The sequence below is a fragment of the Netta rufina genome (assembly GCF_964035555.1).
Source record: "Netta rufina genome assembly, chromosome: 1".
NCBI classification, from domain to species: domain Eukaryota; kingdom Metazoa; phylum Chordata; class Aves; order Anseriformes; family Anatidae; genus Netta; species Netta rufina.
In genome coordinates, this window is record NC_140123.1 from 180,196,514 (window position 1) to 180,210,497 (window position 13,984).

The following is a 13,984-nucleotide window of genomic DNA, read 5'->3' on the forward strand; positions in this document are numbered from 1 at the left end:
CCCAGTTTAAATATTTCCCTATTGTTTCTCATGCTTTGTAGAATTTTTAATACAAAATTCTCATTTTAGTTATGAAAAAAATAACAAATGACTAATTCATTTTTATAACAGATAAATGTAAGTATAGATCGAAGAGAGTCTGAATACATTTTTGTAACATGTATATTCCTTTTGTCGTAACCATATTCATAGTGCTGTAAAAAGTCATGGAACAATTATCAAAACATTTCCAGTGAAGAAAGATTTGTGCAAATGTCAGCTGTGAATAGATGGTGTGAATTTGGGGCAAAGTGATATGAGTTCATGTCCTTCTTATTTTCCTGTGAAGTAAGGACTGATTTAAACTCTTACCTGTTATCTTCACAGTGGTTCTCCATATTTGTATTTGAAACAAACACAAACACCATGCTTACGCTCAGCTAAGTCTTTTAGAAAGTGGTTTAAAGAAGTGTGAGGCCCTTTCTGCTTTTATAAATCATCTCCATCGTCTGTGCTAAAGCTGCTTCTCCTGCTGCTCTCTTTTGATGCAGCTGGGGATGTGGAAGACAAGAGTGGGTCTGCTCCAAATGGTGATACAGTGTCATCCAGTAAAATTTCCTCTAGTCGTTGCTCTTCTTTTAAAGCCGCACTGAAGGACAAATCGGTAAAGTGTGAAAGTGGATCAGAAAAGGCTGTAGATCCATCACAAACATCAGAATTTTGTCCATGTGCCAAAGGCATTTGTTGAGAGTAGTCTACAGAGCTCTCCTCTGGATATGACTGTTGCTTGATGACCTGCGCAGCTAAATCTACAGCACTGAGTGAAGATATGACTGGAAGGCCATGAGCACGTGCCTGAATCTCTAGTTCCTAATGTTTAAAAAACAAAAATAAAAATTAGATAATGATTTTCAAAGATAATTAATGTCTTCAGAACTATTGCAACAAGCATTCAGATCATACCTGCATATTAGTTATACCTCTTGTCTAGTTGTGAGACTATGTTAAAATACAAAATTGTTAATCTAGGAAAATTTGCCATGTACTTCTGCAGATAGTTTTCTTTTTAATTCCACTGCTGTCATTAAGCAGCAGGGAACATTGCAAAGTTTGAAATGGTTACAAAGGGAAATGAAAACACAGAAAGAAATTTTGTGTTCAGTATTGATTTCTGGCAGGAGAAATGTACCTTCCTGTTTTGTCCTTCTCAGGCTATAATATATACATAAGTTAACCATTGGTATAGATACTTTATTAATTTTCACCGTATTCCTTTATGTAAAGTTTAATTAGGAAAGGAATTTCCTAGAAATCTGAAAAAATAAATATCTCATCCCCAATATACACAGCAATAAACAGAGAAAAACATTTTTAGTAGTGACATTTGGGAAAAATGATATAGATTAATAGAATTTGATGAGGGATAAGTACTGAGAAAGCTTTGTAGTTCATGGCAACACACTCATACAAACCTGAATTCGAAGCAAAAGTCTTCTGTTAGCGTGCTCTAATTTCTTCTGTCTGTGTTCTAATTCTCTGGCTCTCTGTTGTTCTTTTTGTAGCCACTTGATGTACTCCACTGATGCTTTTAAAATAGTTCCTTTGTTCCAGCGCATATCACTGCAGAATGTAGAGATAACCTTTTCACAATTGTGCATGTCAGCAGAATTCATAAGAACTTACAAAATCTTTTACATTAATATGAAATAATGATTTACATGACTATTATTCACTCTTAGATATTATTGCTTCTGAATGGAAATTTTAATAGAATAGTTAAGAAGCCCTTATATAGTAAAATTAATCCCAGAATGAAAATAAGTGTCAAAAGAAAGTAATAAAGTGACTTTTTGTGGGAGAGCTAAATGCAATATCATGATTCTACCATTACAGTTTTTATATTTTTAGTGAAAATTGCTTTTATTATTAACTCTAAGATTAAAATCTATGTGCAGTAGTTCTGCATTAATGAACTAGGAAATATACATTACTGAGGACTTAAGACTAAATTTTTAAAGATCATTTCAAATATACTACTCCTTTTACCTGACTTACTAATGAGGTTGCTTTTATGCTTGTTGAGGAAAAAATGGTCTATGTTGAATGCCACTCATCACTGACGACAGACAAATCATGGTTTGGTAACAAAAATGGTATGACAAAAATTCTTGCTTAAGCCCATTCAACAAGCTTGAAACCATATAAACCAGGTTGAAGTCCACAGCTACATAGAGATGTGAATTTAAAGTAAAACTCTTGCCCCCCAAAAATAAGATTAAACCCTTCCCTCATTCAGGAATTCATGGTTTAGCTACCAGCTTACAAGCAGTCTTATTAACAATACACTTGTTCAAACTTAGCATGAGTTCAAGGACTTTCATACATCCATTTGTTAACTTTCCATATACTCCTTTATGCAAGGTCTTAGAGGCCTTGGAACAGGAATAATTTTCTCTTGAAAATGTTGAATTTCTGATAAAATTTGGTATTGTGTAATACAGGGATGGGCAGTGCTGCATTAATATTCATATAGAAGAGTTTATCCAAATTACCCACTTCACTGCAAGATGGCTTAAACTGAGCAGAAGACAGACAGCCATTCTGGTCTTATAAACCAAGCCCAAGAGGGAAAAACTTGTTTAAACCAGTAAGAATCTAAGGTTGGGAGTGAGAAACAACCAAATTAGTGTGTTGTTGTTAAGTATCTGTCCCAAGTGCATCTGTCCCAAGTGCATATACTTATACCCTGGCATTTATAGAGTAAAAAAATAGATATGTATTATACTCTCATCTATTACCACTTTCCATTATTTCTTGTTTGCTTTAGTTAAGGAGCCCTGACTCTACTCACATGCATGTGATCTGGAGTGGATTTGTTTCTTTTAGAAGTGTTGATGTTTTACATTCAGTTTCCTAGAGTAAATACCTAAGGAACCTTGCACTCTTATCCCAAAGGTAAGCAGCATTGATCTCCACCAAGACTGTTGTCTTTCTCCTGAATGTATAGGGCAAATGCTAGGCAGGTACAGGATCTGGGGATCCAGTTGAATGATAAATGCTTATGGAGCTCATAGCTTTAAAGATGCTCAGGAAAGTAATTAAAACGATTTGTGATAGAGCATCACAGTGTTTAGCCATGCCCTAGAATTTAGATCATTTGCTAGGGATTTGGGAGAACTAGCCTTATGGTCAGAGAAGGATGGAATTCACATCTCCTTCCTCTCCAGGCAGCAGACAAACCATGGGCCTCCAGCAAACTCCTCTCAGCTATGTGGGCCAGGAATACACAAATTTGGGGTTTAGAAACTGGGGAGGTCAGAGAGAAAATGGTTATTGCCTCATGCCAGGCTGTCTTCAAAGCCAAAACTTCACAGACTGCTCTCTGAAGTGGGTATGCATTTTCATTTAGGCTATCTCTGGATGGAAAATTAGGCAGAGGTGGGAGCAGGAGCCAACAGAAGAGCCTGTGTTCCTTGTAAGAGCTGAGCCTTGACAGTCCTTCTGCCCTCCTTCTTCTTGCTGTCCTTCATGCCTATGGGAGAGCAGAACATGTTTCCTGACAGCATCCTGTGGCCTTCCTCCTGCGAGTGGACTTTCTCCTCATTTGTGGGATGTCTATGTTCAAACTGCAAAGGTTATGGAAGGTTTTGGTACATCTGATGCTTATGTTTCTGAACAAACGTTTGAATACCATCACCCCATTATAATCTTGGTGGGTTTTTTGTGTTTGTTTTCAGACCTCTCTGGAAAGTTAGGTAAAATGATGACTTCTTAAATACCTCTCTATTTAAGCCTGACTTGTTGTGTAGTTTGAAAGGCTGGAAAGTGCCTGTCTCTCTACACCAAAGAACTTCTGAATAAATAGGAAGAGTTAAAGATAGGAGGAAAACAACTTTTCAAGATGAAAATCTCCACTGTCATCTATTCATAGCAACTTTGAAAAATGCAACAGTACAAAAACTTATAGTATAAACTCTGGAGAAGCAAAATCTGACTAGGCACTAGGGATCAATTCCTCCCAGTATGTAATTAAGACCAAGCTAAGCCAATTTTGAACTGATGATCTAAACATGAAAACATAGTAGTATAAAATTACTTACTAAGCTATAGCTGACAAAATTGAAATTCTTAAGACATCTAACAGCAGCAGAAAAATATACGTAAATCACACCTTTAACAAACATTTAATAGTGATCTCACAATTTCACATCAGTTATAAAGCATTATGGATTCAAAATCAAATTCAGACAACAATGTTTTTCAGTCAATTTTTCTGATTGACCTATGAATAACCCATATGTTTATGACTTTATTTGAAATGTTTTTATTATGATTCATTCATATTGCACATAACTGGCAACATTTGTGAAATTGCTTACTTTTAGTTCGTGTTGCCTTGATACTTTGAATCTTCATTTATATATGGTTATTATAAATTTTCACATAATAGAAGTCATAACTGAAGAGCTAATTCCTGGATTCAAATTGCCAGAGAGATGGATTTGATCAACTTGGATGAAATATATATTTATAGATACCTTTGGTAGTAATATCTACAAATTTAAGAGGCAAAACTATCATGGAGATCTCAGATGAAAATGCTGTGGTTGCTGTTATCACTTAACAGATTTTGAGCCATTTCCATTAAACCATTGAAGGTCTGTGCTTAATGAACTGTGATGTACAATACATCTGCTGCCCAGCATGCAAGAACATATCTGATGCAGGAACAGAATTCTTCCTGATTACTATTTATGTGTCTGTTATATCTGTTATTTATGTGTGTGGGCATGTGTGTACACATGTATCCTACTTCTCTTTATGCATATACTCACTGATATCTTATTAACTGAGGGATAGTCAAGCAACATCTTCCAATGTCTGGAAGCAACACAGCAAAAGATTGTCTGGCAACCTTAGAAGTCAATTCATATTTCACTCTGTATCTCATTATTTATACCAGGAGCAAAAGAAATACTGGTTCTGCATCACAGAAACTCTCCATCCTTTCTAGCCTGGCAGACTAACCATACAGCAGTGACAAGACTGCACTTTGGAGAAACAGAGGCTCTACAGAGGAGATGTATAGGGCTGGAAGAGCAGCAATGTAACTAGAGAGAATGAACAGAAACAGTGGGAACTGCCTAGCAAGTGACTGTAATGTGTCTAGCCCTGTTTAGCAGGCAGGCAAGCAAATTCATTTATGATGGGAAGAAAAAAAAAAAAAATTTTTTTTTTTTTTGAAAAACAGATTCAATCCAAGAAAGGCAAGTACATAAAAATAATTTGGAAAATTCTCAGAATAGTTATTGGTTTTCTGTGTTTGGTTGTTGTTGTTTTGATTTGTTTTGTTTTGTTTGTTTTTCCCTGAAAATACTGAATTCAAAGTTGGCTGCAGATAAAGGTGTATGAAAAGTGATAAAAGGGGTAGTATGAGATTGTTTATTGTTTTTAGGGACATGCACTGTTCCTGCTTAGTATCTAACAGAGGTAGAGTTTATAATGACAATACCTACGAGTTCATCTGAGAACCTGTAAAAAGTGAGCAGTCACTAGTATATTCCAGTCATTTAATTGGAAAGTGCTTTATAAAAACAGGTAAAACAGTTGCATTTATAACTACCAATACAGATATAGATCAATTAGTCTTTGGAGACACTAGTTATTAAACTCCTCTCTTTTTTTTTTTTTTTTTTTTTTTAATCTTCCGTTTTATTGTACATATGTTAGACTCTGTCCTGTAAATACTGAGACAGATGGGAAAATCTACTTGTAAAACAAGTCAGTTGAGAGCAGTAAGTTTTGCATGTCTGGGCATCAGCAATGACCTCTGCAAAGGAGGATTGTGTCTTTGTGTGTTGGCACATGTGGTACAATAATTTGAAATTTTAAGCAGTCTACACACATATTACCTGGCTTAATTAACAGAGATCTGCTACTCTTAATATAATTTGCATGGAAAACTAGCAAATAAGTAAAAAAAAACATATTGTGTGAACCCTAGTTCCTCCTAAGTTTACCAACTAAATCTCTCTACAAATCTCATGAGCCCAGGAATTTAGTGAAATTCTCATCTAGGAGTGTTCCTCATTTAGGAGAAAAGAAACATAGCCATGAGGCTGTACACCAGCTTGCTTCCAGTAAGGTATCTTTGTTGAAGTCAAAGGAGCTTCACTAGTTTGCACAAGTTGTAGGGCTCCTGCAGGAGGGGCTTGAGCATCTGATTATCTAAGATTAAAACTAATTAATGAAAGCAGAGTTTGGGAACAGGTAGTAGTCACAGAGTTTGCCAGTTGCAGAGCAGTCAATAATAACAAATGCATTTGTGAAGTTGAAACTATGTTTGCTGGCCATTTTTTTTCACTATTTCTGAGAAATTAGCTTTAGACTGTTTGTTCAAAGAAATCCTTTGAAGGACTTTGTACCTGTTTTGATGACCTGTACAATTACCAAGTGTATTCTCCTGGCCATTTTATAATAGTGTAAGTGTATACAATTTTTTCCTTTACAAGAAACATGGTCATGCTGTCCATTAGAGGGTCTGCCCATAGACAACAGACAGAACATCAGGTAAAGACAGATGCAGAGAGCAGAGAGTGAGTGAGAGCAATTCACTAGCTCTGCCCAAATCCTCAGTGGTTCTTTTAGCACTTCAATTTGATAAAATGACTAGAATTCATAAATGAAAGATGATTTTCTTCATATTTCTGATAATTTCAGTCTAGCTACCATAAAACAATTCTTGAGTTGTCATTCCCAGCCTCTATTACAATATGAATTCCTGTTAACCACCGGATTTTGAAAGGCCAAACACAAAGGAACCAAGAACAGAAAAGTATATATATTTAAAGGATGTATATTCTGATTTTTTTTGCAGCAAAATATGACTGTAAATTTTGGTCTTTTTTACTCTATCTTTGAATTATTCTATGTGTTTTACATTTCTGATACATCTATTACTTGGATATTTAAGCACTGAAAATTAAACAAAGGCAAAGCTTTTTGCAACTTATCTTCATTTTCCAATGCTGATGAAGTGAATTGATAAATACCCATTCATTTAAGTAACATAATCCACAATTTTGTCACTAAATTATTTAATAAATAAATAAATAAATAAAGAGGGTAGGGGCTTAAGCTATTCAAAAGAAAGTTTCTGCAGAGCCTCTGCAGGAGCCAAACAAGCTCACCATCTAACAAAACAAAAGTGAAACAGAATAAATAAATAAAAACAAACTTCTAAGAAACATAAATCATAAAAGGTTTCCAAATAGCATTAACAATGTCATTTTCTAATCCTGAATGTAATCTTCTTGAAACAAGCCATTTGGGGCAGGCATGTTAATCACAGTGACTTCGTTATAACAGTATTTACTTTTCAATGCAAAGGCTGACTTGTTTCACTGTCCAAGCAACAGTAAGGTTTCTCCTTTTACATCTAAGTTCCTACCATAAGAAGAATCTTTTAAAATCAATATATGAGGTGAAAATGCTATGTGTGATAAAATGCTACAGATAAAATATTGTAAGAGCTGATACAACTCTTTCTTTGAAAGAACAGGGCAAACTGGGGGCACAGTAAGGTGTTATGAAGGAAAAAGCAAGAACAGAAAGAGAGGCTAAGGACTCTGAGTTATAATTTGGCAACACATGATGATATCAGAAAAATAAAAATTTTGATCTGCCCAGCCAACAGAACAGTGTGGTCAAATTGAATTATTTCAACTTGCAAATATATATTAAAAAATAATTCACAATTCTTTGGATGAATTTAACTGGCCACTAAGCTACAGCAAAGTTAATCATAGAATCGTAGACTGGTTTGGGTTGGAAGGGACCTTAAAGATCATCTAGTTCCATGCCCCCTGCCGTGGGACGTTTACCCCAAACCCCATCCAGCCTGGCCTAGAGCACTTCCAGGGATGGGGCACCCCCAGCTTCTCTGGACAACCTGTGCCAGAGCCTCACCACCCTCTCAGTAAAGAATTTATTATTCATTAAGTTATGTTATAACCTAAGTTTTCAATATGTCCAGCACCTTTTGATGCCTCTTTTTTTTTTTCCGAAGATCAACCTGAAAGCTTTTATATAGAAACATTTTCAAAAGTAGTACTGATTACTAGCCTTTTAAAAACAACAATTCTCAGACCTCAGGATGGACTTTTTGCTTTTGTAAATATGTACTGCTTTGGGGATGTCACACTGTTGAACTCAATCATGGGTTTGGAGACTAAAACAAGAAAACATGATGTCTTCAGGATTTTTTCCTGAAATATTTTTCAAGGCATCATCATTAAAATCTATGAGTAAAATCCATCATCCACTTCCTGGAGCAAAATTGCAGGTCCAGAGCATTCATTTTAAGCAGAGCTTAGGTGATTGATCTAAGTATTAACAATTTGAATAAGTTTATAAGCTAAAGCGGAATCCAGACCAAAACATGTAACTGAAACACCTCTGTAGGCAATCAAAATCACAACTGGAATTTGTACCTCATGCCCATTTCTAATTGCAGTATAGCTTGCTTCCATTATTGCTTTATACCTGCAAACCAACAGTGCCATCCACTGTTTTTCTGAGAAATCTCTCAATTATTTGCCCAAATGGTCTTGAATACTGAAAGATATGCCAGCAAAATTAAAACTCTTTATGAGTGTGTGTTTGTAGGGGATCACATGTAGCCAAAACTTTATTTAGGCACTTAAAACACTTCTTACTTTAACTCAGAAGTAATACCCAAATGTATTTAAATAACAAGAACATGCCCTTTTATCTCGCTTGGATGCATGCTGTAGGTGGAGCAGAGTTTCTGAATACTCTAAAATGGTTGTGACATGTTAACTTTCTCTCTGGTGATTTCACTCCAAGTGGCTTATTATGCCAACCTTATACATATCTAAGTCTCACAGAGCTTTCTAATGTTACAGAAATCTTAAATATAATACATTTTTTCTTGATTCTGAGGAAAAAAAAATAAAGCTAAAATATTGATAGACATTTTCATTTGAAGCATCCTGCAGGTCTACAATGAAATGCAAATGATGAAGACAACATCTGTATAACCAATTTTATGCAAGATACAAACATGGTCTTAAGGCTTCCCTGCGTAACATGAAAACTCTAAGGCTAACGTCCTAATATATCACTGAATCATTATTGCTAATCCTACAGTAGTTTTTTTCCTATTGAGGTGGCTTTTTTTTTTTTTTCATATTGATGATAAATACAAGCTCTAAGGGAAGGCAGATATAGTATAAGCAATGTGCGTTTTTTGTTAATATAAGTATACTCATTAGTATGAAATTTAATTATTGTAGCAATTATAGCAATTATTATTTTTATCTGTGCATTTCAAGACTATTTTTTCCCTGCAGTGTGTGGAGGACTTCTGAAAAATGCTCAGTCTACAATCTTTTAACATGATTTTATTTATTTATTTATTTTTGATAGCCAAAATGCAGACAGTGACACACAATTTTTTTTATCCCACTAGAGGGCCCATGACAAGGGCTGAAAATATTCCTTTCTTCTCCAGAGACACCACACATACTTGTGGTGTCTTTGGTTTATCTTCTTCCTCACACACTCACCCTGTGTGTGTGGATCTCTGCCTTTAACACCTTGTAATTGTTTTCATTTAATTATCCTTTTCCCAACAGACACCAAAAATCTGTCAAAAGTTTGTTACTTAACAGCCTGATCCAAGCTAGTGGCCTGGCATGGAAGATTCTGTATCCTATCAGTCAGTCCTGTGGCCATTACATGCAGCTATCTTTTTTTCCTGTATTTAAACTATAAACATTATTATAGGAAAGATTGTTGAACTCACGGATCATTAGACTTGGGGATGAGTGTGCCAAGCTCCTTGATTCGGTAATTAATATTATACCTTCTTCTTCTCTCAACTGTTAAAAAGAAATGGTTATTATTTCTATGGTGAAATATTCTTGCAGAAAGTCAACATACTTTGTTATAATTAGTTAAAAACAAGTCAGTCAATGTACATAAAATTTCCTGAAAAAGAAATCCCAACATGATCTCTTACCTGTCTATGACAAACTCCATGATTAGTATCAACTCTGCATCCTACCCTGTATGTAGGTTTCCTCCAGTTTAAAACTAGACTCAGAGAGTGAAATAGTCTCACATTCTTTAAATGTGAGTTACGCTTAATTTCTTCTGAAGTTTATGCACCCTTCTTCCACTGTGCTGCCACACAAGAGTTTTCAGCTTTTATTGGGGGTTTCAGCATTCATTGGGACTTCATTGGGACATCCCTGTTGATGGGATGTCTTGCATCCCATCAACAGGGATGCAGGACAACTCATACAATATTTCACATTTTGTCAAAACTCCTGCTACAGACCATGGTTAACAGCTTTTTATCTCTTATCTACTTCTCTCAGCATTGTAAACCATGGATACGACTTAACAGCAACCATCTCTTCACTGAAACAGAGGAAGATTGTGTCCCAGAAACACTCCATCCCCAGCATATTTGTTTTCTTTGATGATGGACAGCACAACCATACTTAAAATAACTTTCAAAACACTCAACAAAATGAAGAAAAAGTCATTAAAATAAATAAATAAATGCATTCTTCCAAGACAAATTATGTATGGTATCTTGCTTTATTTGCAGCTTAGTTAGAAAGACAAAAAGAGAAGATAAGCCTCTTAAAATTAGTTTCCCATCTCTGTGTTCTCAGTCCACTTTTTCAGTGCTGTATGGGTATCCAGATGAGTGTGTGCACACAATGGGCCTGTCACCTTTCTGCCTCCATTTGACTAATTTAGAGAGAGTTCTCCTCTTCTTCCTCGCAAGTTTTTCTACAGCTACATATACATGTATATGCAGAAATCTCACATTTATCAGTGGCACAAAGGACATCTTATCACTTAGAGGGATTTTTTGTACATAATGGTGGCACAGAAAGTATAAACATTTAAATAGTAACAATAATAGTAATGGATTAAACTCTTGGTATTACTAGAAGAAGTGGCTCCATTTCTTAGACCTAAATTGTTTTTCAGGGTTTCATTGGGAACCTAACATGTCAAAAGGAAGGCTTTTCTATAAGACGTATAAGAACGTTTCTGTAAAATATGGACTTTAATTCAACCTGCAACATGAATGTTTGCATAATTCTCATCAGGTTCTGTCGTGGTTTAACCTGGCCGGCAGCTAAATACCACTCAGCCGTTCGCTCACCCTCCCCCCTCCCTCTCTGGGACGGGGGAGAGAAATGGAAAGTGAAGCCCGTAAAGACAGTTTAATAAGACAGGAAAATAATAATAATAAAATAATAATAACAATAATAATAATAACGATACAATGGTGATAATAGGAAAGTAATAATAATATGTACAAACAAGTGATGCACAATGCAATTGCTCACCACCCACTGACTGATGCCCAGCCTAACCCCGAGCAGTCCGGCCCCCTCCCCCCGGCTAGCCACCCCTATATATTGTTTAGCATGACGTCAGATGGTATGGAATACCCCTTTGGCTAGTTTGGGTCACCTGTCCTGGGTCTGTCCCCTCCCAGCTCTTACTGCACCCCCAGCCTGCCTGTTGGCAGGACAGAGTGAAAGGCTGAGATGTCCTTGGCTTGGTATAAGCACTGCTCTGCAACAATTAAAACATCGGGGTGTTATCAGCACTCTTCTCATCCTAAGCCAAAACACAGCATTCCACCAGCTACTAGGAAGAAAATTAATTCTGTTCTAACTGAAACCAGGACAGGTTCCAAAACCTGACTTTTCAGACCATCTCTAAAAAACACAGTACCATTAAATAGTAAATAACACTAACAAAACCATCTTGGGTAATGCGTTAATATGCCTAAGGCATCACACAGTAGACCTGTCTCCAGTGAGACTTTGAGCTCTGAAATATACACCTGGAGCCAAACCAGAAAATATGTTATGTGTCTTCTTGCCATGATCCTGGCATACAGTCTTCGGCATACTTTCCAGTTGTGAAGGACACTTCACAGACATTTCTGTGTGCAGCAAGGATGATCTCAGAGCCCTCCCCTCCCTCCCCAAAAAAACAAACCAAACCAAACCAAACCAAACCAGTGGAGGCATCCCTAATGTATGCGTGTACCTATCTTGCCTGTCTTTCCTCTTCTTCCCCTTCATACAGCTAGGGACAACTCCTACCCACCTCCTTTCCTAGTCCAGCAAAAACACCGTATTCCTGCCCAAATAAGGCAGGCAGCAGCTACTGTGACACTTCCAAGAAAATGAGCTAGCAACAAATGCAAAAATCTACATGGCTTGTTTGTGATCCACAAAAACATACATACAGAAACAAGGATTCCTTCTGGAATCAGTAGCAGAAAGATGCCAGTATGTTGTACCTGTGGACTTATACTTCCAGGTACATGCAGGTAAATTCATAACCCTAAGATCACTGGAATAGACAGAGAACAAAGTTTAAAATAGTAGTTATTAACTAATTATGAACTTAGACTTACATTCACAAATTATTTCTGCTGGAAGAAATGAAAAGGAGAGATGGAAAATGCAATTGTTTCATTCAACACTTTTCAAAGGGAATGCTTCAGGTTTTTTGCTTTAAATTACTCTTCAGAGAGAAAAATTGCCTAATGTTACAGGCAATCTTCTTTCAGCAATCAAAAATATTTTTATCTATTCTAGATAAACCAAAATGTTGTTTATTTTTACGTGTTTAATATTTAAACATCGAACTATAAATTTCACTATGTTCTAAGCATCAAGTACAGAAGACTTTTCCTTTGAAACTAAAATGAAACTATCATTGCACTACTGTACTGATGTCCACAAAGGAAACAGAAGTCTACCCCAGCCTACAGCGGTCAGAGGGTATGTGTATCAGAGAAGTCAGAGCACTGTGTCTTGTCCAGTTGTGCCCCAATCTCCTTCTGCGACGTACAATTTTCATAGCTTTAAGTGCTTAACTACTGTCTGAAAATGGTTGTGGAGGGATGTTTTCAGTGTTGTTTGTTTGTTTTTTTTTCCTTTTTTTTTTTTTCTTTCAATTGACTGTAGAGAGATATGGTCTCGCTTGGATGCTTTAGAGGAGTCTGGATCATCATTGCTCTGTTGTTTGGTTGTTTGGTTGGCTGATTTTTTATTTTATTTTATTTTATTTTTTACTCCTTTATTGTCTGTTTTGCACTGTAATTCTTAAAGACATCAAGTAAAATGGAATAGTGCAAGATATATATAGAAATGTAAACTCAAAACATAATAGCAGGAGATGATATGGGAAGAAATTAAAGATATGTAAGGTACTTTAAAAGAAAAAAAAGACAAATTTGGTTCAGAGGAGAAAGCTATGTGGTTGGCTGTGTTTACAGACTGAGCTCAATCTGATTACCCTGCCAAGACACAGAAAATGAGCAGAGACATGGCAGCTAATGTATATTAGTTCTGTATTTCATTTAACAAGATTGAAGATGAACATATACTTACTGAGATTGTGGTTATCCTTTTTTTGTCTCTCCTTGGCCATTGCTCTTGTATCTGCTTCTGACAGAAAGTAACATTTATTACAACAGTCCTCAAGTTACAATTTCAGCTTTCCTATCACCATTTCAAAATAGCCTCTTTTCACACAGACACACACACACACTCGAAAGACTTCTATTCATTTTACTTTATTACTCTTTTTATTATTAAACAAGATCATAAGCAAATCTACATTCTACCAGTACTAAATTTTTGAGCAAGTCTGACAGGTTACTTAAGATATTTATTATTGCACATTTTTTATTTAAGAATATAGAAATGTTATGGATGAGTATTTTTCTCCTATTTGCTGTAGTTTACAACAGGAAAAAACAACACAGTAATGTGAATATGGATTTTTATATCCCATAATGCAAGAGTTAATCAGATTTCTAATATATTCATATTGGACAAACTCAGTGTTTCCTCTGAGTAACACTAATAAACTGTACATGGTTGGTAGCATTCTTTGGATTAATTGAATGTAACTTTTAAAGTTG

The 13,984-nt window shown here is 35.8% G+C and overlaps 1 protein-coding gene across 1 annotated transcript in view; it reads right to left on the reverse strand.

Annotated features, from left to right (window-relative positions):
• Positions 1-468: 468 nt before the first annotated feature.
• The window catches only part of TFEC (transcription factor EC), a gene marked incomplete at both ends in the record, with an annotated part of 75,967 nt that continues 62,451 nt past the window's right edge, over positions 469-13,984 (reverse strand). The window contains 4 exon segments of the mRNA XM_084286152.1: positions 469-849; positions 1,452-1,599; positions 9,809-9,884; positions 13,449-13,505. Of these exon segments, the coding sequence (XP_084142278.1) occupies positions 469-849; positions 1,452-1,599; positions 9,809-9,884; positions 13,449-13,505 (662 nt within the window).